The sequence below is a fragment of the Sparus aurata genome, chromosome 9, assembly GCF_900880675.1.
Source record: "Sparus aurata chromosome 9, fSpaAur1.1, whole genome shotgun sequence".
Taxonomy (NCBI): domain Eukaryota; kingdom Metazoa; phylum Chordata; class Actinopteri; order Spariformes; family Sparidae; genus Sparus; species Sparus aurata.
Genome location: NC_044195.1, coordinates 26,798,754 through 26,826,654, shown reverse-complemented (window position 1 = coordinate 26,826,654; position 27,901 = coordinate 26,798,754). Strand labels below are relative to the sequence as shown.

The window sequence follows — 27,901 nt, the reverse complement described above, 5'->3', positions numbered from 1 at the left end:
CCGTTATCCTGTGTGTCCGATATCTGGCTTATTTTCTTTAGTTTCAGTTTCGAAAATCCTCTATTGACGTGATTAGGAAGAGGGCTTACTCCTGGGGGAAAAACTGATCTGATGGAAACACTGCCAGAGATCTTTTATCGATTTGTTTGGGAAGAGGGTTCACTAGGGACATAATTTAGAAACACAACTTAATAACAAACAAAATTTCTATCGTCTGACGTTTATGGTTGAATCCTTAATGTAGTTTTAGTTAAATTCCAACTGGCTTAGCCCAAACCTGCACAGAGACACTGAGATAAAGTCAAGCTGTTGATGAATTTAAATGATAATAGATGGTGGTCAGGGCATAAAACCAATGATTTTCTGATTTTTAGAATATCTTTAGGAGTTCAGATTCCATCACTTTACAATGGCATAGGCGTCAGTGCTAGTTTTTTACTTGAAAACCAAATCAAATTCTGACCTTCAAGTTGAAAAGTCAAATCAAATCTTATATTTGCAGTACAGTGACACCCCTATATATTGCCATATTTATTATTCATTAGAAATCTATTTACAGAAAAGCCTCAGAATTGGGTTTTAGATGATTACTTTTGGTCCAGGAGTAAGAGAAGTATTTACAAAACAAAATAAAAATGGCCCAATACACAATGAGGATTTTCCTTCATCCCAAGTATGTATACTGAATCGTGCCGTTCGTGCTGTATTTGTACAAAGTACATTTTCTGTGCTTGATTACTAAATTCAGCCAAGTATTCGCTCAACCCTTGTACTTACATGAGCAAGACTACAATATCACCTGGCAGGCGGAGCTGGCAGACTTTTCACTTCAGCCTCCAGTAGACGGGTGTTTATATGAGAGGGTGTTTGGTAACCTGCCTTACATCACAAATTAAATGTTGAGCATGGGTTGGACAGAATGATGGTTATGTTGAGAGGTTTTTTTTTTTTTTTTTTCTCTGAGGGGGAGGGATGGGATGGGAGGAGGAAGGTCGACGGAGGCGGCAAGTCACATAGTCACGGCAAGTCAAGTCAACAGGCTTCCCAAATACCTTGGTGCCCTGCCAGCCGGCCCAAATGACCGACACGGCATGTTTATTCCTTGCCTCCTCCTTCAGCTGACGCAGCTCTCTCCGGGCCTGATGGGAAGCGGTGGCAGTTTGCGGAGGAGGTTAATTTCATTGACAGTCAAAACTTAATTGTCCCAGGGTAGGAACTGGGTAGGTGTTATAACAAAAAAAAAAACAAAAAAAAATGACGAGCAGACATTGACGAAGGACAACAAAAGATGTCAAGAGGTGGGACGACGGGTGGTTGACATGCGAGCAGCTTTTAGTGGCTGCTGCTGTTCTGCGACTCGGAGCATGCTTTAGAGAGGAATTAATTAAAACGTGTGGGAGAGTCTGGAACATTACGACATTATCTAGAGCTTTCTTAAAGATGCTGACCAATGATGTCCGCTGAGAACAAAGTACACTGAATGAATAATCTTTAACTGCATCTGTAATGAGTCAGAATTGACATTCATCGGCAGGTTTGTGAGACCTTGAAATAAAACAACCCGGGATATCTCAAATGATAACACAGCGACTGCCGATAAGATAATGATATGTTTTACATGCAGGCTACAAAGTCTGCGCGGTGACTGATTATACACAGCCACCGTGGTTAAGCAGCAACATATGTGCCATCGTACGGAGATAATTCTGTGCTTATTTATAAGAGCTTCCTGGTGTTTTGCTGTCAGCATATCAGTATATTAAAAGGGAGGCTTTCTCAGCACGATAGCACAGTGAAAGTCATCTGTGTGGTGGGCACCGTATGGTTGAACTAATGAGATTATAGAAGGGGAACGTTAAAAAACGCCACATTGGATGGAAACCAAACCAAAGACACACAAATTCAAAACATGTGAGCCACATTAAAAGGATCTGAGTTTTGGATGTTTTTATGTTTTTTTTTTTTTCAATCCTACATGTGTGAACGACGAAACAGAAGACAGGACGAACAAGGACAAGGGAACATCAATCAGGCCAGTGCATAACGGAAGGACTGGGGACTGAGGTTTATTCTAAGGGGCCGCTACTCTATTAGGCAGTGTCATAGCGAGAATGGGACGGGACGGGACACGGTGGACAGGGATGACAAGACAGCTGGGACAGAGACACACTACTGGGGCTGAGGGGTTGAAATACCTTGGTTCCCTGCCAGTATGCCCAAATTACTGTCACAGCGTGTTTATTCCGCGCTTCTTGTTTTAGACGTCTCAGCTCCATCCGAGCCTGTCGGGGACGCGACGGGCGTCGGGCGAGACGGGTTTGAGGACGTGAGAGAGAAAGAGAATCGAGAAAATGAAAGAGGAGAGAGGAGTGGGGGGGGGGGGAGAGAAAAAAGAGAGAGAGAAGTGGCAGTTGTGTAATCAGCAAAAGAAGCAGGATTAAAAAAAAAAAAAGGGAAACAGCAGCAATGACATCAAGGATAGCTTTGTTAAAGAACTTTTGTAATACTGTTGGGCCATTAGGCAGGAACACTGCATGAGATGAAAAAAAGTGTTAAAGAGCTGTTTTTTTATTTTCTTAATCATGATCATGAACTCTGTTTGAAACCCAGGCGGATGCTCTGCGGAGGTAAACACCTCGCTCTCTGATATCCTCTTTAATGCGTCAGTACCTGGGTGCCATGCCAGAAGGCTGAGATGGTGGTCGCTGCCTCCTCACATCGCTTCTGATACTTCAGCTGTCTCAGGAGTTTACGGGCCTAGAGGAAATATAACAAGCAAACAGTCATTTCGGTCATAATTCGTTCCTGCTACACTTGATTCTGAGCAATGCACATGAAGGTGCGCACCTGCCATCCTCTGGTGTAGGACTGCACCAAAGTGGTGGCGCTCTTGATCCTCTGGTACTTCTTTTGTTGCTGTGAGATGGAAAAAAAAAGGAGAAAAGATAGGGGCTTGAAAACACCGAATGCACGATTCTGTTTTTCCGTTTTGCTTTATACGTTGTCTTGAGCGCATTCCTGCGGAAAAAAAAAAGGGGGCCTCACCGCATATCGGCGGTACCAGGCTGACACCACTATCTGACTCTTCTTCAGCAGCAGGAACTGGGTGCGGCACTTCCAGCCACGGTAGATCTTCTGAATGAGCGTGGCCAGATCTTGCAGGCACTGCCTCCTCCTCTCCTCCAGGAAGAAGAGCTGTGAGGAAGAGGAGGGGAGAGCGTTCATGTACAAACCTCTAATTGTCTTCTGGCGAGTGCAGTGCCCTTTGACCCTCCGCAATAAGAGGGGAAAGCAAAGATATAAAAAGATATAAAAGTAAGCTTAAAGGGGAAAAAAATCTCCACCTGTGAGGTCAATAAAAATATTTTTTTATATGAGCAAACACTGATTTTGCGATATCGAGTACAAAGTCCAATCGATCGGCAGGTGGGGGAAAAATAACCCTTTCCTGTGTGGGCTTACAGTAAGACAATAAAAACATGACCTGTGTGAATCGACTTATCTTCCTCAGGAGATGTCAGTGCGAGCTTTTTATTGTCCTGCTGTAAACCACTGCAAAGTTCATCTGCAGGTAGAGTATCTTCCGATATCGCTGCTTGGCGTACATGAAGGACAATTCAATTTCTAAATTACATAATTTTATATAACTTAAGTTTGGGGGAGTAAATTATTTATATATCACACTTGGAGCTGGGTTCGACACCGATTTCTCGATTCAGTTAAGAATATTTCACTTATAGTACCAATTTTGTTAGATAAATTGTTGGATATGGTAGAAGTACTGAGAGAACTACTCCTGCATAACGTACAAGGATAATAATATAACCTGGTGCTTTAATGAAAATATTAATCAAATGATTCTAGTTACTGTCGTGCTGAAGTGAAAGTAATGACAGATTAAGGCATTTGCATTTTAACAAAAGGGAAATTAGAAAAGAATTAGTAACCTTACTCTATGACGCTGATACCTTGACTTCAATCCCGGTTCCTGAACGATACCGTTTTTAATACCAATGTGTGATGTAACAAAAGATTACATCACACATGCACGCGATGAGCCCCGTCTTTGAGGGTATCCCTCGTGTTTTTCCCGCATGCCTCGAGACAGCCAATCAGCAGCACTATTAGATCTTGGCACAAACGAGCGTGCTGCATGCTTATTGGCTCACTGACGCTGACGAGATCAACTCCTTAGGTGCTGATTTTCTCGTATCAAATGACAAGACGTTTTTCGATAACTGAGAGCAGCGAGGCTAATCGGCCTGCATCATAAAAGTATCAAAGTTCGATATGGCAGAAGCAGCAGGCCTGTAAGTTACACCATCCGCACTTTAAGCTTTACAAAACGCACTATAGCAATAACAATTAAAACGAAAAGGTGTGGCTATTTTAATCAAACGTTAAAAAATAAAAAAAATAAAAAATACTGTCTGAAAACATGGATCAACATCCACTCAACTACACCCTATGCAGTGATTTGCAGCTGCAGATACATAAGGCAGATAAGTTGATGGGACCGAAATAAGCAATTATAGAAGCAAAAAAAATTCCCCCCGTATGAGATCATGTTATTCCAAGCTTTGTTTGGTCTTTTGCTGGGTGGGGAGGACCGTCCATTCAAACGCTGCAGGCTCGAGCAATCGAAGAGCCTGCGAGCGCCGAGTAAAGAAGCTCATTTCCCATGTTCGACGGCTAAGTGGAACCATGTGTTTTCAGGGTTGCATGCTAATTGCTGAAGCGGGGGCTCCGAGTGCAGCCCACCCCTGCTTTACAAACATCTTACTGTGAGAAAACAGGGCTGCTGAGCACACTGGATTCAAACCTTGAGACGCTCAAACGCGGCTTGATCTATCAGAGCGCGCAGCAGATGTCAGAATTGGCTGGAATACATGTTTATCTGTGTTTTCTACCGTTCTTGGGTTCCTGATGAAGATCTTGGAGCGTCCGTAAGCAAACTCGTCCGTTGGGACCTGGAGGTCGGCCATCAGCACCTCCACTCCTTCCCTGTGGGGAGCCAGAAGGGTCACATGGGTCATCCAAAGCATACTTGAGACTTCAAGTGCCCATAATAAACCATAAAATCAAGTCTAAAGAAGTAGTTTGAAGATTTTGGACACGAGAGAGACGCTGGATGTGAACGGCATTGAGGATGTTTGAGAAACAGACAGGAACGTTGATTAAAAGGAGAAGGAGTCTAGAGAAACATGTGGAGAGAGGAAATAAGAAAACCACACAAAGCACCGGGGGACGGCTGAACAACAAGATGCCAATGTGTGGTAGAGCAGATAGGAATCAGTGCTTTTACCAGCACAGAGGATGGAACATGCGAGTCTGGCTGATATGGAACGGAGGAGACAGATAAGGATGAAATGTCTCAACATGTTGTGGTTCAGAGAGGGGACGGTTCCTTTCTGCTGGTATATGCTGCTAGTTTCTGAGAGGAGGCATTAAGAGGAGTTTCATGCAGAGTATGCAAATTGCTGAAACTGTGTGTGTGTACTGTAAGTAATAATTAGGCTGCAGGGATGACGTGTTTTTGTGGGCCAACCAGGAAGTTAACATCACTCTGGTTCCCTTCCTGTGGATTTTTGGATACTGCAGAAAATAAGATCACTAAAGTAAATGATACTTGTTGTTGTTCAGCAAGATAATCTTCACAAATTAGTCATTCTGCAGTATGACTTTTTGAAATGTAAATGCAATCGCCAGGAAAGCAGACAGCAAACAAACACTTTGGTTGTGTGACTTTAACGTCTCCCTTGCTAAACTTCTTGCAGCCCTATTCTCTACACACTTTACTATAAATCTCTGGATATTTAGAGTTATAATAGTTTAGAATAGAGTAGAGATGCTTTTGTGCTTAGCTTGATGATGTTTACTGTCCTTGACACCCTCTGTAGAGCTGATTGTCTTCAATACGAAGGAGCTAGACGTGCAAAAATGCTAATTTCCGAGTTTCAAGGCTAATTCCTGCAGCGAATCTAGTCACTACAGCTGAGGCTAAGGATTATTTTTCATTATTAATTCATCTGCAGATTGTTTTCACGATTAATCAAGTTATTATTCAGACTTTAAAATGTAGAAAATTCTACAGAGCCCAGTCTTTATATTGCTTCCTTGTCAAATCAATGGCCAAAAACCGAAACATTCTTCATTTACCATAATAAATGATAACAAATATGACAAATCCTTATATTTAATGAACTGGAACCAGCTAATTTTTGATATTTATGGCTTGAAAAGAAGACATTTTCTTTTGATTAACTCATTGATTAATCAACTAAACACTGTGGTTCCGCAAGTCACAAGGCAAGCTGCCAATGATATTAAACCACATCAACATAAAAGATCCTTTCCTTAAAAAGACCATGTATGCTTTATATCTGGCAGTATGCCGGGTGAACTGTTGTGAAGTTTAGCAGATTATTTCCCACTTTGAACCTTTGCTTACCCAGGGAAAGTCATTTGAGCCCTTTTCCAACAATAACCTGCTTCACATTCTCACAGCTCAACGCGACCCCACCTGGGACCTGACCGCTCCGACTACAGTCTATTAGTGCTGGTCACAGTCGCTCCGCTGGGAGCAGTCTGAGGTTCGGTGGCTTAGTTAAAGACACCTGAGAGCGTTTCTCACTTTCCACTCTCACTTTTTCTCACAAAAGCCTCAGAGGGACTTGTTTGGCAGGTTTCCAGTAACTAAACAAATCCCTTCTCTACTCTCCTCACCCGCCCTGCAATTAGCCACCGCTTCGGCATAAACACAACCATTACCTGGCAGGTCCTCTCCAGTGGGGCCAGGTCCGTTTGCAGAGCATTTTGTAGCGTTCCAGGCAGGGCTCGTAGGCCTGGCGGAAGGCGTAGCCCGCTCTCCTCACGCGGACGTTCTCCATGAGGCCCAGGTAGCGCACCTGGTGGCAGACCAGAGACTCGGTGAAGATGTGGGAGGCCTTCTTGTCATTGGGCTTGATGCAGCTGGGAAGCGAGAAGAGTTGACACCGAGGTTAGACTGATGTATGGAGTCCTCTTTACAAGTAATGACCGGCTGGGGTAAGCTTGTTAGCCTGCTCACTTCACAGTCAGTTTACCAAGCATTTAAAAATATCAGAGACCAAAAAAAACCTCACACAGAGACACCAATACTCGCAATGTCCTGAAATGGCAGGGTATTAACTGATACACTCTCTGTGAGAACGTACCGGATGTAGTTTGGGTTCTTGGTCTGCAGGTTCCTCATCAGCGTACCCACTGAGGCTTTGAACTGGGATCCAGCGGTCGGTGGCCTCTTCAGGTTGACTTTGGCTGGGTTGCCTTCAGGAAACAGCTGTTTGATGAGGCTTTGCGTGGCCTTGTACATGGCCTGCGACAGGTCCCGATACAACAGGTCGTTGTTCTTGTCTACGAAGCCCTCCACGCGGTACAGCACCTTTATACGAACAGGAGACAAAAACTTAAAATTGTAAAAACTTTTTCTCCATGTACTTTGTTTCTTATGCATCTCACGACTCGTGTCCAGCACCTTGCCGGCGTAGTGCTGGATGCGGAAGCAGCTGTGCGGCAGGCTGTGGTCGGTGAGGAACTTTGAATTCTTGCTGAGGCGACTCTCAAAGTGCTGGTGCTCGGCGCAGATGGTGTTCAGTTTGTCCAGGAAGGTCTCGTCGGTGACCGTCCCCGGCCTCAGGCACTCCTCGTCCAACATGGCCAAAATGCCATTTTGGTGCTGGACATAAAAAGACGGGCGGAAAATGGACAATTACCATCAAGTGCTCAATATTCAAAACTTAAATTCATTATTATTGTGCGTCTTTGTGGCTTCCAAAATGCTTTTGAAAAGTGCTACAAAAGTCACACTTCATCATGCTAAGCTGGTTTGTGGTGGAGAAACTGGGAGAGTGACTCACATTCTCAATGAGGTCGCAGATAATGGCGTTGTTGAAATATTCAATGTTGGTCCACTCGATGCCCTGTGACAAAAGAAATGAAGGTCAAAGGGACAATAGCTTTTCTCTCTTTCATTAGCGCTAACAAGACGTGTTCTCTGCAGCAGCTCCACTTTCACAGAGAAGTGTTTGACAGAGTCACACTCTTGAACGTGCCAGTTTTGCAAAACAACACTGAGCACCTGCTCCAGAACCTGAAGACATTCACCTAATCAGTGCTGCTCTCACAATGGCCCTCAAGTACTGTAGACTTCACACTTGAGGCTGTTAGACTGAACTGACAACAGAATAAATCAGAAGATGAAGGGCGCCTTGTGTAAAATGTTATGTGAAGCAGAGGTAAATCTGTAAGAGCAACAAACAACAAAACAGACTTATTCTGTAGTAATTTTCATGCGTATATAATGCAGTTTTTATTAGTTTGCAATAATATTGCACATTGCGCATTGACATCACCTCATCCAAGCAACAGTATCTCTACCTCAAGCTTGAAAAATCAAACTGGATGAAGAACGTTCCTCGTATTCGTGTTCCTATTTCTCTTCACATTGTTCAGTAAATTTGTCATTTGTGACAAAAGATGCTTGACGCACACAAAAAAGTTCCTTACGTTGCACAAACAAACCAGACAATGCAGTTACGATGATAAAGAATCAGTGCTCAGCAGTTAGTCGATTGGTGATGGGTATCTTAATGAGCCTGTCGTGATGGTTACATGACTCATCGACACGTTAGCCAACATGATGCCAGTAACTAGTATTACATTTATTGTTTTGGTTTTGTGGTTTTACTTTAACAATCTTTTCTGGTTTTGTTTTTTTAATTTAGGATTTTCTATTTATTACCCACATTAAAAATGTCTGGATATGAATTAATTAAAAGCCAATTGCTCTTTGAAAGGGTGTACCATCATATTTCATTAGATCAGTGTTGTCTATGTTACACCACATCAAGACTTTTAACATAAATGTAGAAAAGTCTAATAAAAAGGTCTAATGACAACAACTGTTTCGAGAAAAGAAAACGGGAGAGAGGGCCCTTTAAAGTTACAGTTCCTGTTCCTTTATTGAGGAATCATGAACTTGAGTTCTTAGAAATTATTAAAATGAAAATTCAAATGTCTGTACATCGACCCTCATCTTCACTGGGCCTTCTCTCCTGCTCCGTCTCCACCTCCAGAAGGAAAACACTCGCCATCATACCCTCTAAAAAACAGCCGCCGTCTATTGAAAAATCCACCAACATGTAATTCACAGCTGCTGATGGGTTGGGAGCATAGCTTGGGTTGATGTAAGCGATGTGACAGATATTTTAAGGGGGGGAGGGCGTAGAGAAGGTGTGGCTTAGACCGACGGGTGACTGGCCACATTCCCGATTGGTGGTCCTCCCTCCTTTCTCTGGTGCTGTGGTATTTTCCCATGCAGGATACTGGATAGAGGCCAGGAGTGGAATATCATTGGTGGTGCTGTTAGTATTGAAGGGGTGTGGGGGTCACCGCTGCAGCGCTCACATACATAGAGCTTTGAAAACAAACAGAGCTTAAAGGCCCCACGACAGGGGGGAGTGTTTACTCTCGCTGGAGTGAGGGATCACTTCCGTCCCTGAGACTCCACAGAGGGGAGACGGGAGAATAAACTCAGAGTGTGATGGACGACAGAGACGGGATAGAAGGCATAAATGAAGTCGAAATTCGTTTTGGGTCAGCGGCAGGAATGTGGGATTTCGCCGAAAGTCGCACAAGAGGTTAAACGGATGAGTGACAAGAGCAGGTTGGGATCAGGCTGCAGGGGCCCGGCGATGATGAACTGCCAACACGACAAATTGAGTGCCGACATGTTGAATGATGTAGATGTACAGTTGCAGGTGAGAGAGTGTTTCCAGCGCTACAGGCTGGGCATGATGGGTAATCCGTCCACTGCCAGACTACTCATGAGTATGTGGATTATGCGTGTGCTGCATGTATGAAAGCACTATGGCTGCGATGAGTGATTATATTCATTTTCCACTGATTTTTTAAGTTTATCAAGGGTCAAAAATGGTCATTGTGATTTCAGAGAGCTCAAATTGAGGTCTTAAAATTGCTTCTTTTGTCCAGAACCCAACAACTCTTCATTTACTATCATGAATGACAAGGAAAAGAAGCAAATCCTCACATTTAAGAAGCTGGAACCAGCAAATATTTGACTTTTTTGCTTGAAAAATGACTGAAACCATTGTTGCAGCTCTAGAACGTACCTCTCTGATATACTCCTCCTGCTCCTCGCGCAGGGTCAGCTCGATGAAGATCTGCTGCAGCTTCTCGTTGCAGTAGTTGATGATGAACTGCTCGAAGCTGTTGTCCTGTCAGAGCAGCAACCGGAGGAAAAAACAGTTAGTTCCAGCCAGCGTCGACGTGCTGAATCATGAAGATGCCTGTAAACTTGCTCTTTTGTTATTGTTGGTGAGAAGGGGAACACTGTAACTTTTCCATATCTGTTAAATATCATAACATTTCTGAGTCTTGGTTCCTGTCGTTTCTGCTGTTCTTCATTAACGCTGTTCCTCACACTGACATTTCCTGTTTCATTTTCTTATTCCAAAAAGCTCATTTAGGCTCCGGCCGCATTCTTTCCTTTCTGCAAAACGTTCATGAGCGTGGTCACCGCGTCGCCAACTTTAGCTGCTTCCATCAATTTCCTGCAGTGTTTTATCAAAAGCTGCATTTCCACAAAAGTACAAAAAACAAACTAAAAACACCCAGTAGTTTGGGAAATCACATCAGAGCGCAGACAACAAGGCGACTGGCTGTTCTGATCGACCTGCAGTGTCTAACTCCAGCTTTTGGTGAGGGATCAGTGAGTTAGGTAAACTCAACAGAAGTGCAAACGGAGAAAAAGGATTGAACAGAATGTTTTTTTAGCATCTTCCACAACTAATAAATAACTAAAATGGCAAAAATAACCATTCTGATGTGTAACAAACAGAACTGAACAAGACTGCTTGATGGAAACGCGTCCATTGTGGATGTTTGTACCAACGGGCACTGATGAGGGGGGCTAACATCATATTTTGCTCAACCAACGACTTTTACAGGAGTTAAGACTTTGTGTCAGATACAAAGCAGGGATGGAACTTGATTTGAGAACTAGAACCACAGTGAAGCAGTCAGTCCACGAAAACCTGCAAACTCTATTCTGACTATTCAATCTCGACTATGCATTAGTCTGGTTATGTGTCTGAAAGTTACGTCCAGCAAAGAGAGAAAGTCTCTGTGATCGAACATCTGATACAACACCGGTTATAATCAGCTTGGACAAACTCTGTGCTCAACAAATCCCTCCCTCATCACTTTGACAACCATCACTGGACAAACATTTAATCAATCTGGAGCGTGAATAACTGATACCAATAAATCTCTCACGGTGCAACATATGAACCCTTATCAGAGCAAGCTCATGTAAATTGTCACAGACTTCATTAAACATTAAACATGTTTAAACGCCTCAACCAGTCGGACCCCCCTCGCGTTCCTCAATTACCATCGCTGTCAATTACGACCATTGGGTGTGAGTCATGCTTCTTGGCAGATGGCCTTATTGTGCGCTGGGTTAGGTTAACAGTCATTTGCTGAAGACACAACAGCGGTTAGGAACAGCGTGTTTTGTCTAAGAGCTCAGAGTGAAGGACGTGGCAAGGTTTTCTCAGTGACCAGGAAAAGGGAAACATGGCAACAAGGAGATCAGTTATCAAACTTAAGTTTCCATTTCCTTTAACTGAGAAAGCCAAAGGACGTCTTCACCCCTAACACGGACAAACACACGCGCACACACACACACACATACACACACGCTCAATAGCATGTCTAAACCCAAGTGGCAGCAGACACCGGACTGAAATATAGACTTGAACTATAACCCTGACATATTTCAGTTGTATATGTGCTGTTTAATGAGAAGCACAAAACAAGGCAACAAAAACTAGGTTTTAAGTTAATAGTCCCATTTTCTTTTAGAGCTGTCCCTTCCATTTTTTATCAAAACAATTCCTGTATATTATGGGAGAAGTCCGGGCTCACAAATTTGCCATAAGCCCATCTTATCTTAAAATGACGCCTGTACTGTTCTCAATATAATTAGTTTGTTAAATTATTGCTAGACTATTAAAACATACCAAAGCATTAGCCTAATCTATATTCTCTGACAAAGGAATAGTTCAACATTTTGGAAAATACGCTTATTTGCTTTTTTTTACAGTTAGCTTAGCTTACCATAAAAACATGACGCAAGAAGAAACGGCTAGCCAAAAGTACAAAAAAAAATAAAAATAAAGTGCCGGACTATTTCTTGCCAGGGTGTAGCAACTCCCTGAGGGCTCCACCATAATGATGAAACTCAAGAAAGTTACTGTTCCCGACCAAGAAATAGCTAGCTAGCTGGCTCATCCCCAGGTAAACCGATTCGTCCCATTCTTAATGCTAAGCTAGGCTAACTGGCAGCTGGCTGTAGCTAATTTACGGTGCTTACATACACAATTTTCTACGCAAACTTAATCTAAGGGGAGCGAGCAAACGATGCCAGTTAATCTTGCTGGTTTTCCATATGTCAATTGTTATTGATTTGTGATTTTATGCTAAGCTAAGCTAAGTGGCTGCTGGCTATAGCTTCATATTTGCTTTACAGTCTGTAATGTTGAAAACTACAGACCAAGTCAGAAACCTTGGTGTGACTGTGGACTCAGACATGAATTTCAGCAGCCATATTAAGACAGTTACAAAGTCAGCCTACTATCACCTTAAGAATATATCCAGGATAAGAGGGCTTATGTCTCGGCAGGATTTGGAGAAACTTGTTCACGCATTTATCTTCAGCAGACTCGACTACTGTAATGGTGTCCTTACAGGACTCCCTAAAAACTCCATCAGACAGCTGCAGCTGATTCAGAACGCGGCTGCTCGAGTCCTAACAAGAACCAAAAAAGTAGATCACATCACTCCAGTTCTTAGATCTTTACACTGGCTTCCTGTCTATCAAAGAATAGATTTCAAAGTCCTGTTGTTGGTTTATAAAGCATTGAATGGTTTCGGGCCAAAATACATTTCTGATCTGCTGCCGCGTTATGAACCATCCAGACCTCTGAGATTGTCAGGTACCGGTCTGCTTTCAGTCCCCAGAGTCAGAAGTAAACATGGAGAAGCAGCTTTCAATTACTATGCGCCACATATTTGGAACAAACTCCCTGAAAATTGCAGGTCTGCTCCAACACTCACCTCTTTTAAATCAAGACTTAAAACATTTCTTTTTGCCACTGCTTTTAACTGAAGTCTTTGAACTGCATTATTACTCTGAGTTTTTTTTTTTTTTTTTTTTTTTTTTTTTTAATGCAATTTTTAATGTCTTTTAAATGAAATGTTTGTCTTTTAATGTAATTTGTGTGTGCCTGTAAAGCACTTTGAGTTGCCTTGTGTCTGAATTGTGCTATACAAATAAACTTGCCTTGCCTTGCCTTGCCTTACAGGCATAACAGAAAAACAGAAAATCTTGTATTCCAAAACTGGGAAAGAAAGGGAGTTAATAACTGACCCCAATGATATCAACAGTCCTTATGCTATGCTATGCTATGCTAAGCTAACTGGCTGTAGATTCATATTTAGTGTGCAAACATGAGAGTGGTGTCTATCTTTAAATATAACCCTTGTAAAGAAAGGAAATAAGCGTATGACCCAAAATAAGCAACTATTCCTTTAAACTAATATCGTTATATAACATTCAACACCGCAGCGACACACTTAGTTGCCATTTTATCAGGTACACCTAGCTAAAACTATCACAGTCTCATGCAACATCCCTGCAAAAATCAAGCCTAAAACAGTATCTAGCCTTACCTCATTGATATAAGTGGGGTGGGCAAAATATTGAAAACATATTTTCGGATAAATCCTCAAAAAACTCTCTCTTCAAAAGCTCAACATTTCATAGTAATCTTCATGGGGTAAATTGCAGGGCTGCTTCATCAAACTGCATCAGTTTTTGATAGGTGTACTTAATAAACAAGCAACTGGGTGTTATGTTAAGATTCAAAACGATGCAAAGGCCTCTTTAGCATCTTTTCAGCCGTGTGACTATGCTGCACACCGGGAACCCTGAATCGTCTTTAACTAGGAGCTAAATTAAGTGAATTGGAGGTTTTTTAGATCACGGCATGCACACTGGCACAGCAAACAGGCCGGTGGCAGGTGTTACTTACTCCATCCTGGTGACCCAGACACAACACAACAGTCAGAGGAGAGGAAGGACTTGAGAGTGAGTGGGGGGTGAAACAAGCAAGGATATGAAAAAGACATGAACATGTGGGGGTTGGGGGGGGAGGATGTGAAGGTATCAGGCAACAAGGCAAGGGCATTTATTTACACTCCATTTAGTCTATACAGTGCACTCAAATTGTGTCTCACATGTGTTTGCATGCACACTTATCTACATGCAATGGCCAAGATGGCAATGTGAAGTTATATCTAAGCTGGGCTATTTAATGATGCTGCGGTACCATATACATTCTGTTTACTGTGTAATATCTTTGACAGCTAAGCCATAACATGTATATAATGTGTTGATGATGTGCATTTTTACTGTGTATTGACTACTTCCTTAATGTTGTGGCCATCTCTCTACTGTGAAACGCAGATTTTCATACTGAAATCACACTGGCACCAAAAATAATTTCCACCCCTGGGGAGCAATAAAGCTGAACTAATCTGATCTGATTCAGCGTTTGGTAACTGTTGATAAGCTCCTCGCAGGTACTGAAAAACACGCACGCAAACAGCCCGGGGGCAAAATCCTTTTTAAATGTAATAAAACGTTTGGTTGGTCAGATTCTGTCCTTGTGGCTTATCAAGCAAGGAGAGCCTGTTTTGGATTGGCCATTTGTCTTACCTCAAATATCTCAAACCCATAGATGTCGAGCACGCCCATGACCTTGTGACGAGTTTTAGCCTGTGCCTGCGGGGAGAGAAAATCGTTAAATATTAGAAAAACACTGTGATCGTGGTGTACAGCCAAGTCTGAAGACAGAAAAACGGATGAAAGTGGCTACAAGGAACTTTCACTTTCTGGCTTATTGGGTGCATTTATTTTTGAAAGACGCAATGTTTTTTTTTTATAAAATGTTTTTCTTTTTCAAAACACAGCTCCTTGCAGCCTGCATGGCAATGAGGTACTGTATCTTTTTGTGGCCACTGAAGATTAATAATTGTAATATGATGAGGGTGAAACAGAGTAAACTTTGTTTTAGTGCAGCTTCTTTCCTCAGGCGCTGAGTGGAAATTCCGCCATAAAAAAGTACTTTCAAATTTAATCTGATCCGGTGACAGGCAATAAAGGAGACCATTTAGGCTTTTTAGATCAACAAAAGCTCTGTTCTCCCACAGAAAACAGTGCTCCTGAAACGCCTCCTCAGTAATCTCGCCTTTAATGTTGTGACATCACACTACATCACCGTGTCAGACATTTGCATTATTTATCCGTAGGCGCTTATTTGGTACCCAAATAATGATTCAGCACAGCTGCTCTGTTGTTGTTAGTGGTGCTGGCTCAGGCGTGTGTGAGCTGACCAATCAGAGAAGAATGGGTATCTGGGTGGACTGGTTTTTAAGAAACAGGAGCTAAAACAGATGGAGGGAGAATACAGAGCTGCTGCACTGGACATATATGAAAACTGATGTGTTTTTTTTTAGCACTAGAGCATGCACACCTATCTAAGTAGAATACAAAATAAGATTATAAACCCGAAACTGAGCGTAATATGTAATATATATAAATATAAGCACTATATAGAAAAAGCTAATCTTGCTGATCATCTTGTCTGTTCATGTAGGTCATAAACAGGCATCGGTATTGAAAATCACTTAAGAGCTCCTTTTAGTACATTTAAATCAACTAAAATAAAACAGAATATATTCTTCACATTACTTACTTTAATGCTTTCGTTGATCCTGGTAACCAGCCAGCTAAACAGACGACTGTAGAGATTTTTGGCGAGGGCGTCTCGGGCATAGTAGGCCTGTAAATAAACACACGTTACTGGACCATTAATTCATTTTCATTAGATCTCTGCATACTCAAAAAAATGCTTGATACAAATCCCAAACACTTAAATCTGGGGGAAAGAAAAACAACCTTCCACCAAGGAAACCACCAACGCATGTGTATATCTCTGAACCACTTACACTTCTCATCTCTGGACACAGAGGGGCCCATGTTTTTGCAGCATCCATGCTCTATGAACAGTGCGAGTGAACTCACTAACCTCCAAGACTTGACCTACATTCGAATTACCAGGAGGAATACGGCTTATCTATAATGGAGAGGTTTTCATGTAGCATTGAGATGGATGAGAGTCGGCAGCCAGAGGAGCAAGTGAGGGGGAAGAAATGGCCCTTTATCTTCTTATGCGCTGTGTGTGTGTGTGTGTGTGCGTGTGTGTGTGTGTGTGTGTAAATGTCAACATAAGTAGGACAGACATGCACTGGTTTAACTGGTGCAAGAAAGATTACGACAGTAACCCTCCCTCTGACCTGGGCCACATTCAGGGTCGTGGACACTTTCTCCAGCTTAGCCTCCACTGTGCGGTAGCTGAACGCCCTTTCCAGCACTGACTGTTCGATCCCCAGCAGCTCACACATCTCCTTCAAATCTGCAACCACAGACATAAAGACGGTGACATTAAACAACCAGATTCTGCAAGGAAATGGAAATCATTCTCACCTTGTTATCATTATTTGTATTCTATATTGTTGTTAAAGCCGAACGTGAAGCCTGTAGAACAATTAAATGGCAATGATACAGATGTTAACCTTTTTTACCTCATTTTAATGGAAAATGTTGTTCTCCTCTAAAAGCCCAAAAATAATCCTAATATAAAATAATCTTAACGTCTGATCTTTTTCCTCCCAATACATTTGAATAAATCTGATTCAGTATAGGAGAGTTAAAGCAAATTATCAAGCTATGACTCAGGAAATATGGCTCCGACGCTGCGGTAATCACACAGCAAGGTGTGTGCACTTTCTCTGGAAAAGTGTCACGAAGATGGATGGCGAAATATGGAAATGAAATATTTGCCTAAAGAGGACAGCTGTGGGAGTGATAACACGAACCGCTCCTGTTACGCAAATCATAAACAACAAACATGCATTTGGTGACGGGTGACTGTAGAGGAGGTCACAGCAGCCAATAGGAGGCAGTGGCTCAACATCACGTTGTCATGTAAGATTTCTTATGTAAAAATATTCAAAGAAATGAACAGAATTAAATACAAGGAACGAATGAACAGCTTGAGCTTGTCTGAAATGTACCTAATCGTGACTCAACACCCAGATGGCTCAGGTATCAAATGCATCACGCTGGCAAATGATTAAAAATCAAGCAGAAATGACAGGATGACAGATATGATTTTTTTTTTGTTGGCCGTTGAACTAACCGTTCTTGTCTTTGATGCGACTCTCGTCGCCGCCGTTGGAGCGTGAATCTGGCTTGAACTCAATGTTGCCGAGCTTCAGCACGGCCGCCACCAGCTCCAGCACCGACTGCACCTCGTCCTCCATGAAGCCCACGATCTGCATGGCATTCTGGGAGGGCGGGATGCAAACACGACACAGATCAGATCACGTAGTCGAATCTTATATTCGAAACGTGGACACAGGGTCGCACAGTGCACCGCTTCAGTTGTCGTCATGATAGTGAAGTTGGAGAATGAGGCTACACATTCGAAAAAAGAGCAGAGCTGCACCGATCGATAAGCCGGACAGATCACAGAGTCCTTTAACCTTGAACTCAAGAGAACAATCTCTTTGGACTGAGGTCTTTATTTCGAGGGAATCCAGGCTAAAATAACAGTGCGTTTGATTACATAACACATAAGGGTGCCAAGAAGATAGGAGACAAACAAAAACACATAAAAAATGTTATCTCAACCTGCCAATAAAAAACTGAATCGTGCAACAAAAACATCCCAGCTTCACGCTTCTTGTTTGCTGTGATACTGAAATACTGAAATCCATCCATATCTGTTCAAATTAAACGTAAATGTTGAACTGAACATTTAACTACACACTAAGTGTGGCCTCTCTTGGCTTTGTAACAGACGAGGCCACGTGGGGGGACTCATTGTTTAGAGGGAATGTCCTCTTGTGTTTCCGGTGGTGAAATGCAGCTGTGTGGGGGAATACTGTATGTGAGAGGTGATGAGAAGCAGGATGTGTAATACAAGGAAAGAAGTAAAATAGGATGTGACAGAGCAGACTGCAGAGGCGTATACAGTAGCCGAGCAGAGCGTTGCTGCAGCAGGACTGACAACAATAGAAGCGCAGGAGAAATAGTCTCTTACACTGTAGACACAACATCGTGTGGAGGATAAGAAGCAGCGGGCTGCATATGCAGACAAGAACCTGCATGCATGTGGACAAACTTGTTTTAATGAAAAGGAAGAAACTGGTTTTCTCCTTGAACCACTGATGTTAGATTTCTGGTAAATGCCGCATGTGGAGTTTCCCAGGTTTTATCCAGTAGTTAGTTCACTTTCAAGTTCAAAGTTCACCTGATTTCACAACAGGCGGGAGGGAGGCTGGAGTGGAGTGTTTTCACAATCGGAGAGGACTGACTTTTATAATCCACACTCGGTTGGTTTTGTTATGTCGAGGAGATAAGGAGAAATCAGACCACCTCTACCCTCTGTACAGGGTTTAGATGAACTCGGCATGATGCAACAAGGGAAGTCGTTGCCGATCGCCACTGGAGTGTGGCGGTGTTTTTGAATGAGTGCGTGTTCTCGTTGGTCTGGTTTTTGTGAGGATCCGTTTGTGTTTTCAGAAAACTATAAACATTTTTTTTTTTTTTAGAAAAGAGAGACCAATTCCATCAAACCCCAGTCACTGTTTGGGGTTATTCTTAAGACAAACAAAAGCGTGTCTGCTACTCACTCTGACTGTCCTGAAGTTGGCCGCATCATCCAGCCCGTTGACCGCAGCAGAGTCCAGGCTCAGGTAGTTGTACTTGCTGAAGTCCCGATCCAGCTTCAGCTTCTCTGTGGCACACAAACCATGTGGTTGCTGTTTAAACTACATTTGTTTTAAGCAGCTCGGCTTCAGGCAATTTAAGACTCATTTACATTCAATTTAACTTGTACGACTCACAGCTGGAAAGGGCCTAATAAAAAAAAAGCTAACTACACAATCTTGTGATGATGTTTATAAGCTGCATTCTTCAGGAACAAACTAAATAAATCACTTAAAGGCTCCATTAAAAAGGTGAAATATGCAAGAACTGGCCAGCAGTTGAATTCCTGCTCCAAATAGACAGGGGGGCAACATCAACAGAGTAGCTACAAACTGCCGCCAACTATAGGCGTTAATAAAGTTATTTGAAAACAAAGAGTCTCACGTAATGCACCTTTAAACTATAAATTCACCCAAAAATGCGAAATTCAGTCATTTTCTGATTCTACCTGAAGCCGACGGAAAGTTGGGGAAGTTTCATAACCCACAAAACATTTCTGGAGCTTCACAGCAAATAAGAGTTGAATCATTTGGCTAAACAACTGTGGTAGATGGAGACTTAACGACATAATAACTACAGAAAAGTTCCGTACAACTCATCCGGCATAATCCAGGTCTCTGGATACCCGTGAGCTCATTTGTGCATCACAGATGTAAATAAAGCCTTTCAAATCAATGTCTGTGGGCTTCTGGAGTGTTCGATTACACCGGATGAGCTGTATGGAGCCATTTTGTGTATTTTTTAGGCTGTTCCCCATCTAATTCAGTTGTTTAGTGGAACACTGCGACGCCGTTTTGCTGTGAATCTCCAGAAAAGCCCCGTGCGCTCGGAGACGTAACTTGATCTTTCCTCGCCGTGAAAAGGGGTTGATGGTGGCTGAATTTCCCTTTTTGGGGGAAACTTATCGTTTAATACAAAATGATCCAACCTTGGGGCCGTTGTCAGTCCAAAACACCATTTCTGCACAGTTAAAGCTCCGACTGCTGTGAACATTATTCCGGGAGATCAAATGGCTCCCTTAAAAGCCCCCCTATCTAGTAGCAAAGAAATCTATTCCTCTCGTGGGTGCATGTGTCAGATTTCATTAGCGGCTGCATTAGCTACAGCTGAATCCAGCCCCTCTGATGTTCGTGCTCTGGAGTCAATGACCATTACATTGTTCTGCTGTGTTCGGGACATAAAACAATGCCCTCTGTCCACAGAAAAGCAAATAGGGGGAACAGGTTTCACGGCTCGTCTTTGTTCTCTGCGCTGTTTGTTAGGCAGGAAGTTTGGCCCATTAATGCTACAGCCGTGTGTTCCTGCCAGCTGCGATCCGGCCCGAAAACATTTATGTAAGATCTTTACATAGGCAACGGCATGTCGCTGCTTCGAGATGACAGTTAAGACGAGGTGAGTGATAACATGACATTCAAAACCCTGAAATAAGGAACCACAAACTCCAGGCTCATGTCAACCACCGCAGTCTGGTGCAGGACACCTAAATCAAAACAACAGCAGCGGTAGCTACTGTGACGTTTGATTTATCACTTCCTGTGAGCAGTGATTTGTATATTTCGGGCAAACAGGCTAAATATATATACACACCGAGCACGGTTTGTGGTATGGGCTGATAAGAAGGTTGGATTTCGGGTCAAATAACCGTTTCTCTCAGCCTCGAGGGCCCCTATAATCTTCGAGTTAGGTTCGTCCCTTTCCGCGCAATTTAAAAACAAAACAGTGATTCTTCCACTCGGCTCACATTTCTGCCATTTTTTTTTTTTTTTTGCTGTTGTTGTTGTCTACGACTTACTGAGTGTGTCATCGGAGGCTCCGGACAAGAGCTGATAAAAAACGTGGAAGTTCCTCTCTCCTCGTGGCTGTTTCACCACGCGGGACTTCTCCAGCAGATCTAAAAGTGTAGAGGACGACAAAAGGAAACGGTGACATATGATGACAAAAAAGTAAATTTCCCAACAATAGTCCTCACAGGAGACGTGTCTGTGGTGACTCACTGAGGTGTCCTTGAGTAGGAAATGTGGGCCTGACCTCCTTCGGTAAGGAAGCCCCATATCTTTATGGAGCTCAGAGGGTTTCCTGGTGCACTGTATATTTCTAAGTTTCCAAGGTAACCAAACCAGTGTTGGTAGTTATTTGTGTTTGTATACCGACTGCGAGAAGTGTAGCAGGAAGAAACCGCATGAGGATATGTCTAACGTCAGCCCTTTTTTTTTTCCTTCTGGGCTACCAACCAAGTGCAACAGTACCTGATTAAAAGGGGGCCCATCATCTGCTCACCACATTAGACTGAGTATGATTTAATTAAAGACCAACTGCAGAGCTGAGCATCTGAGGCTGCTTGAGATTCCTTTTCAGTGGCCAATCCGGCTGGATAATAGCGCTCGGTTCATCTGTTCAGAAAGCATCTTATTTTAAGAGACTTAAAGATAGAATAGACGACATTTCTGCATTTCAAAAATCAAAAAATAGCTAAACCTACGTTACATGTTCCCTTTTGTTGTCATAAAGGTTCATGAAATTATTCAAACCCATTAAGTTAACAGTACATTTCATTTGGCCGTCTGCTGTATGATGAGAACTGGATACTGAGCTAAATGCAGGGCCCCGTTTCTTCCCACGATCGCTGCTCGGTGATGTGTTGAGCGAAATACATTCGAAGTCTGGGGATAAAATTGTCCTGATCTTCCACGTAGCTTCCAAATGGTGTGGCAGCAGAAGTGGCACACTGTGAGTTTACATTTAACCGAAGTGGACATTCGTGAAAAGATCTGCTCCAGGCGCCGTCAGTCTTCTGACTTCACAAACTCTGACTCACCCGTCTGTGGGTGCTGAGAGGACAGAAGTGCCACTTTTGCGCTGCATCTGTGGACGCTCTCCAAGCACATAACTCGAGAGCCCTACACAGAGACCTGGGGGCTGTCAGAGTCAGCGAATGGATCAGGCTGAATGGGAAAGCTGTTGCACCGGCTGCCCACGAATCACGTAAGTAGGAGCCGGGCCATCAATAATAAAAGGGCCCCGAGCTGTGCTCAAAGACACAGAGGTATTTAATATCTCTAAAATGTTTGGTCTCATTTCTTTTTTACCTTTGCGTAGAGTCTCTCATTTCTCTCGTCCTGAGGCGACTGAGGTGACCTTTCCCGTCGTCTCCAGCCGAACAGTTCAGTCGTCTTTTATTGCTTTTTAGAGCCGCAGCTTCCCATTTTGTGCAGAACAGCATGCTGAAGGGCATTTATTACATGCGCCTTTCACAGCATGTTCCTCTCCCAGAGATAAGCAAACACACATTAGAGCGGGGAACAATATCCTGTTATGTTTTGACAAAAGGCATCGGCTGTTTGGCTGCCAAAAACTTCCTACCACTCTATCATTACCAAAAGCTACCGCTCTTCAAAAAATTACCGCTATTCAATCGCAGCTGAAGGAAGCTCTGAGGGCTCGAAGGATGTATAATCAGGAGACAATAATGAACTGAGAGGTGAGGGAAAAAAAATAAAAAAAATCAGTCCAGTCTTTCCCCACAAGTACATCCTAAACCATCCGTCTAGCCAGCCCTCCAGCTATGTCTGAAGCAGTCACATGTCGAGGCTCTTCTTCACAGACATTCCCTTGTGTCGGACTAACTCGGTTCCAACAGACAGAGGTTCATTTGTGCCTTTGGCCATCAGCTTCTCTCTTTGTTTCTGTGACCTCTGGCGGAGAAGTCAGCGCAGACAAAACATTGTGAACAGAGGCAAGGAAAAAAAAAAAAAGAAAAAAACAGAGAAAAGAAGCTGCGTCAGTCAGAGTCAGCGTTTTGTGCAGGCTGGGACCGAAACTGGTTTCCATCAGGCATCCATCAATTGTTTAAGCCTTTAATGAAAAGCCCAACTGCACCTCAACCACTCAAACATTTGAATGGCCTCTTAAACTGCACTCGAAGATGAACAGCAGATGCTTGTTCGCACCATTCAAGTTTTTTTTATGCGTGTTGCTAGGAGAGGACACAATTAAGTGTCGGGTTGGTAAAGACCAATATTTGAACAATATGATTCAGATTAAAGAAATATGATATTATACAGATTTAGTTGGTTTTTTTTCAAGGGCATTTTCATGTTAGTAGTACTCACAGTTGCTGATGACTCCACCCAGAGGATCTCCTTTGAAGTCAAACTCAATGTCCATGTACTTTCCCTGTGGATCAGAGCGCCGCAGTTAGAACTGAACATTGATCATGAGACAGCACAGATTTAATCAATAGATAAACATAAAACCCAGTTGATTACTGTCATTAAAGACAATTGATTTGTGTATGCATTATCTTATGAAACATGAGACAAATTGCATACGTGTCCCGAACGGAAAATCTGGACGATAGATAACTCATAAAATATAAACTTTTGCCACGTTTTTAAGAATAAAATGTGATATAAGCCGCTCAAGCCCCTCCATGAAAACCTTCAGGATACAGATAGGAAGAAAACTGGAAAGTTTCTGGCACATTTTTTATATGCTACATATCACTCCATTTAAGTAATCGCCTGGGGAAATTTCATGGTGATACGTAAGAATAAGCCACCTGTTGGATTCAACAAGTAGGGGCAGCAAATCACCAGAGAAACTGCTAACTGCTGTCGGCTGTGTTATGCATCTACTGTATGCATGACTGCAGCTACTGCTAGCTTGTTAGCTTAGTTAGCCGTGCAACTCGCCAGACCACCGGGAGAAGGATTTTCAGGCCTGGTGCTAGCTGTCTAACATGCTAACTTCAGTCTCTGCAACACAACACACTGACATCACAAGATGACATGTTATGGAAGCATAATAGCCAAAACAGTGGATGATAAAATGGTGTTCTTGTCTGTAGTGTCTCTGCACTGTGCAGTATGTCTGCACAAAGGTCACTTCTGTTTTTGCACTATCTGGTCAAGTTCCTTAACACCCATATTTAATACCATATTTATTATCTGTATTTAAAATCTACGTATATATATATATAAAAGAAAAAAAAATTGCTGTTAATTTTGCACTATATCATGTAAATATGTATATATGTCTATTCCATTTCTTCCCTTTTTAATTCTATTGCTTATTTTTGCTATTGTTTCTGTTCTTGTAATATTCTGTCGCTGCTGTGACAAACAAATTTCCCCGTCTGCAGGACATTAAAGGATTTCTGATTCTGATTCCGATTCTCTTCTCTAACGTAACCTGTTAAGTTGTTAGCTGGGTCAAAAAGCAATTTGAGTTAGGGACCAGCACCAGTTACCAAACGACTCTAGAAATAACTGGCCTCTGTGGAGGGAAAGCCGCCCCCAGCCCCTCGCCCTGCCAAGCTTCTTCTACTGGACGACTAAAACAAACCATTTCGGTTGTTCTGTCTGAGTCTTGGAAGTCAGAACAAAAAGTCCTGTGTATTTGATTTTTTTCCCCCCTTGCTCTGATGTATTAATAGCAGACGTGTCCTCAGTCAGAGCAGGCCAGGCTCCGCTGGTGAGTGGGCTCCGGCCAAACTCAATAAGCCTGCTGCACTCAGCAAAATGAAGCAAAGGTTTGATTCATAGGTCTCTGATAAACTGATGGAGCTCTGATGAACTGGTTTTGTAGTGGGGGAGGCCAGAGGTCATCCACTTGAGGTTTATGCCAGGGGCACCTAAATATAAACAGATCAGGGGGATAATCCTTTATAATACTCGTTATAATACAGCTGCAGGTCCGAGCGCTTGTGTGTTTGTGTGCCAATAGGCGAGCATGATTCCAAAACATGCTGGGACAATGTGGGTCCTCTTGTAGGCATCAACATGATATATCAGGCATGACTTTTAGATTTGGGTTTACAACACTGCTGCAAGTTCCTCAGAATAAACCAACTCCCCTTTTGAAGAGTTTACAGCTAAATAAACATTCATGTTGGACACTCACATGGCCACAAGCAGTAGTAAGATTGGGGTTGATCTGATGTAATATCATGTCATAAGGGAGGAAGCTACAGCAGGTGGCTGCTGCTGGATCATCTGTGGCATTACAGTTCCAGCGAGTGTGAAAATGCACTCTTGGGAAAAACAAAACACACCCTGTATTCTTATCATACTTCCACTAACTCGGAATAACACGTTGTCTGCCTCTGTGTCTGCCTATGAATCATTCTCATGATGCCATCTCTGATTACCGCAGCTTCCCCATTTTCAAATCACAAGAGAGTTGCACAGTTAACCAAAAGATCAAACTGTCTGAATACAAAAAATGTTGTTAAATTAAGAGAGAAATAGAAATATGGCATGCAACCATACAAGAGCTGTCTCCGTCTTCGGGCAGAGAAAGACTGACAGGTCAATGTTCTTGGCCTGCTCTGGCATTCAGCCACGCTTTGACTTGATGTACAGCAGCGAAGGTCGAAGGTCTCGTCCTCAATGCCGTATTGAAAGAGCGTTCACAAAGGCCATTTAACATGTGCGAGTGTAATGTATCAAGCGTGCAAGGCCGGCTGTAACTGAGGCAGAGCGTGGGCTGGTGTAAAGTATATAATATACACACTTGCGCTTGTGGTTGGATAGAATCGCTGACTTGAGAAGTGAGGAACAGAGCTACCGGTCGCAGATCCCAGTTCAGTTTAGTTCAAGAGTTTAAGAGCCCGACTGACACAAGCACATGAATGCAGCTCACCGTGAGAAGAAAATTAAAAGAAATACAGAGAAGGTGACAGAAGCAGGGGAAGTTAAGAAACGCTCGGGGGTTGATTTTGAAGGAAGAACACAGATGAAAGTGCGGGATTATGTGCTAGCTTGAACTAAGTCTGAATGAAAACATCCAAGCTTTGCATAATGTTCTCGCAAATGCGCCCTCATTAGAGAAGCAAATCATCTAATTAAACAACACTAGTTGTTCATCAGCTCTGGAGAGGATACTTACAAATCTGGAGGAGTTGTCGTTCCTCACTGTTTTGGCGTTTCCAAAGGCTGAAAAGGGAGAGAAAAAAAAAATCAGAACGGGACATGATGAGACCAACGCACACTGATGCATGATTCATGATGAGCCATCAAAGAGAAAGCTGTAGCTCGTTTTGCAAATATTCCAAACGTTATTAATGATCATTAACACTGTGCCTCACTCCAGCGAGCTGTCAATCACCCAAGATCTGGACATCAAAGCCATTTGTCACGATGAAGCCCCGCAACTCTGGGTGGATTAAGCAAAGCATCCCGGGCTTTCCGAGCTTAGGGAGGACTGAACCTTTCTGTCTCACTCTTTCAAGTCAAAGAGCTTCAGTAAGTGCCAGTGCTCATAAACAAAACCGTAACAAACATGGTGATTGAACACACTTGTTGTTAAATGCACTACGTAGCCCCGTTTTATGTGCACACGGAGCGGTATCTTTCAATCCGGAGCCCTCTCAATTCCCCTCTAACCACACTTCTACATTAAAATGCTATTAATGTGTCATGCATCGCGGCGCTGTTAGCATAAGTGCTCCATCGCTGATAACAGCTGTTTAAAGTGTGTTTAAGGCTACCGTTAAGAAAGGAAAAGAAATCGAGGGTGACAACGGAGCTGGTAAAGACTCGGAGAGAATCAGAGAGAGGAAGCGTCACACAGACAAACTGTGAGTAGCTCTCCTCTCCCCCTCTTTCCCTTTTTTTTTTTTTTTTTTTTTTTTTTAAGCAATTAGACAGGCAGGGGCTAAACTCTTGCAGATGTGCAGGGCTCCTGCAGCAACTCAACCCAGGAATACAGCTTCATCATTCATGGGCATTTCCTGTCCACTGCCCCCAATTAAAATACAGCTGTTCCAGTGCCAGCGCTGAGCTGTGGGAATGAGACTGTGTGTTTGTGGGTGGGTGTGTGTGGTGCAGTAAGGAGAGGTTGAGGAAATACAGTAAAAAGAGGGTGTTAAACTGTTTTTATAGGACCCCTCTGCTGATCAGTGTTCTGTCCCTGACAGTAAAATGTTCGTGTTCATGTGTCTATAAGTGCTCAATCTAAAAGGTATGTGCTGTAGTTGGTGTGAAGCGCTGCTCATGATTGGTCGATCGAAAGAAAATGAGTTTCTATTTCCAGAATCGGTTTATCATTTCAGTCATTCTTTAAGTAAACATGTCAACATGTATACATTATATATAGATTAAATGGATTTCAGACGTTTTTGTCATTTATGATATTAGATCAAATTGTTTGGTTTTTGGGAAATTGGTTGAACAAATGAACTAATTTGTCACTTTGGGTTCCGGGAATTTTGAAACTTTGGGCAAGGAAACCTCTGAAAAAAGCAAGGAAGGGGGGCTCGAAGGAAAATGTTTCAAACACACTGGATTCCATTGATCCGGTCGCCATCAAGCTCTGCTGAAGCCTGACAACGAGCCGTGCATTTGATTCAGAATGGATGTTAGCAAAGTACGTTTCTGCAAACCCACCTTTGAGATAAAACTTAGGGTTTATTTACGTTGCAACTTCTTTTCTTTAGATTGAATTCTGTACAAATATCGGTATGGTACATAGCATAATGACACGGACATTTGTGGTCATCAGAAACATTAACTGCAAACAGTTCATCCTGGCAACTTGGCTGTTGAGCAGGGGCACATATAAAAAAGTTAAGTGCAGGGGGGCTGAGGTCTAGGATGGAAAAACACTGATGGTGAGATTAAATTATTAAAACTGAAACTAATCACTAGATTAATTAGATACAGAAAGTTATCTTTAGCTGCAGCCCTCTGCGACTTATTGTCTTGGAAAGCTTTGTAATGACAAAATATATTTTTCTGATCCTCCTAAAAACAAAAATATCATAAAATAATTCAAAAACAACTAACTAATGCACCATGCTTCAATAGCTGTGAGCTGCAAACATATATCATTCATGTCTCCCAGATGTGGGCTGCCTGTCTTGGCTGCGCTTAAGACGGCGCTGTCGACCTCTTAACACAGATTCAATCTCCGAACGTGAACCTCAGACGAAGTCAG

General features: G+C 42.7%; 1 protein-coding gene across 4 annotated transcripts in view; it reads right to left on the bottom strand.

The window, feature by feature from the left end:
- The window catches only part of myo1b (myosin IB), a 71,126-nt gene that overhangs the window by 8,570 nt on the left and 34,655 nt on the right, over positions 1-27,901 (bottom strand). For 2 of the 4 annotated variants that reach the window (XM_030427581.1, XM_030427582.1), the window contains exons 6-22: positions 25,853-25,899; positions 23,074-23,137; positions 20,757-20,855; positions 18,889-18,992; positions 17,391-17,538; positions 16,486-16,604; positions 15,885-15,971; positions 14,846-14,911; positions 10,173-10,277; positions 7,899-7,961; positions 7,517-7,717; positions 7,197-7,423; positions 6,772-6,972; positions 4,911-5,004; positions 3,046-3,195; positions 2,848-2,916; positions 2,671-2,757 (exon numbers count right to left, since the gene is read on the bottom strand). In XM_030427581.1, the coding sequence (XP_030283441.1) occupies positions 2,671-2,757; positions 2,848-2,916; positions 3,046-3,195; positions 4,911-5,004; positions 6,772-6,972; positions 7,197-7,423; positions 7,517-7,717; positions 7,899-7,961; positions 10,173-10,277; positions 14,846-14,911; positions 15,885-15,971; positions 16,486-16,604; positions 17,391-17,538; positions 18,889-18,992; positions 20,757-20,855; positions 23,074-23,137; positions 25,853-25,899 (1,931 nt within the window). Of the gene's footprint in view, positions 1-1,052; positions 1,140-2,195; positions 2,283-2,670; positions 2,758-2,847; positions 2,917-3,045; positions 3,196-4,910; positions 5,005-6,771; positions 6,973-7,196; positions 7,424-7,516; positions 7,718-7,898; positions 7,962-10,172; positions 10,278-14,845; positions 14,912-15,884; positions 15,972-16,485; positions 16,605-17,390; positions 17,539-18,888; positions 18,993-20,756; positions 20,856-23,073; positions 23,138-25,852; positions 25,900-27,901 lie in introns of all 4 variants that reach the window. The other 2 variants (XM_030427579.1, XM_030427580.1) reach the window with 2 other exon arrangements.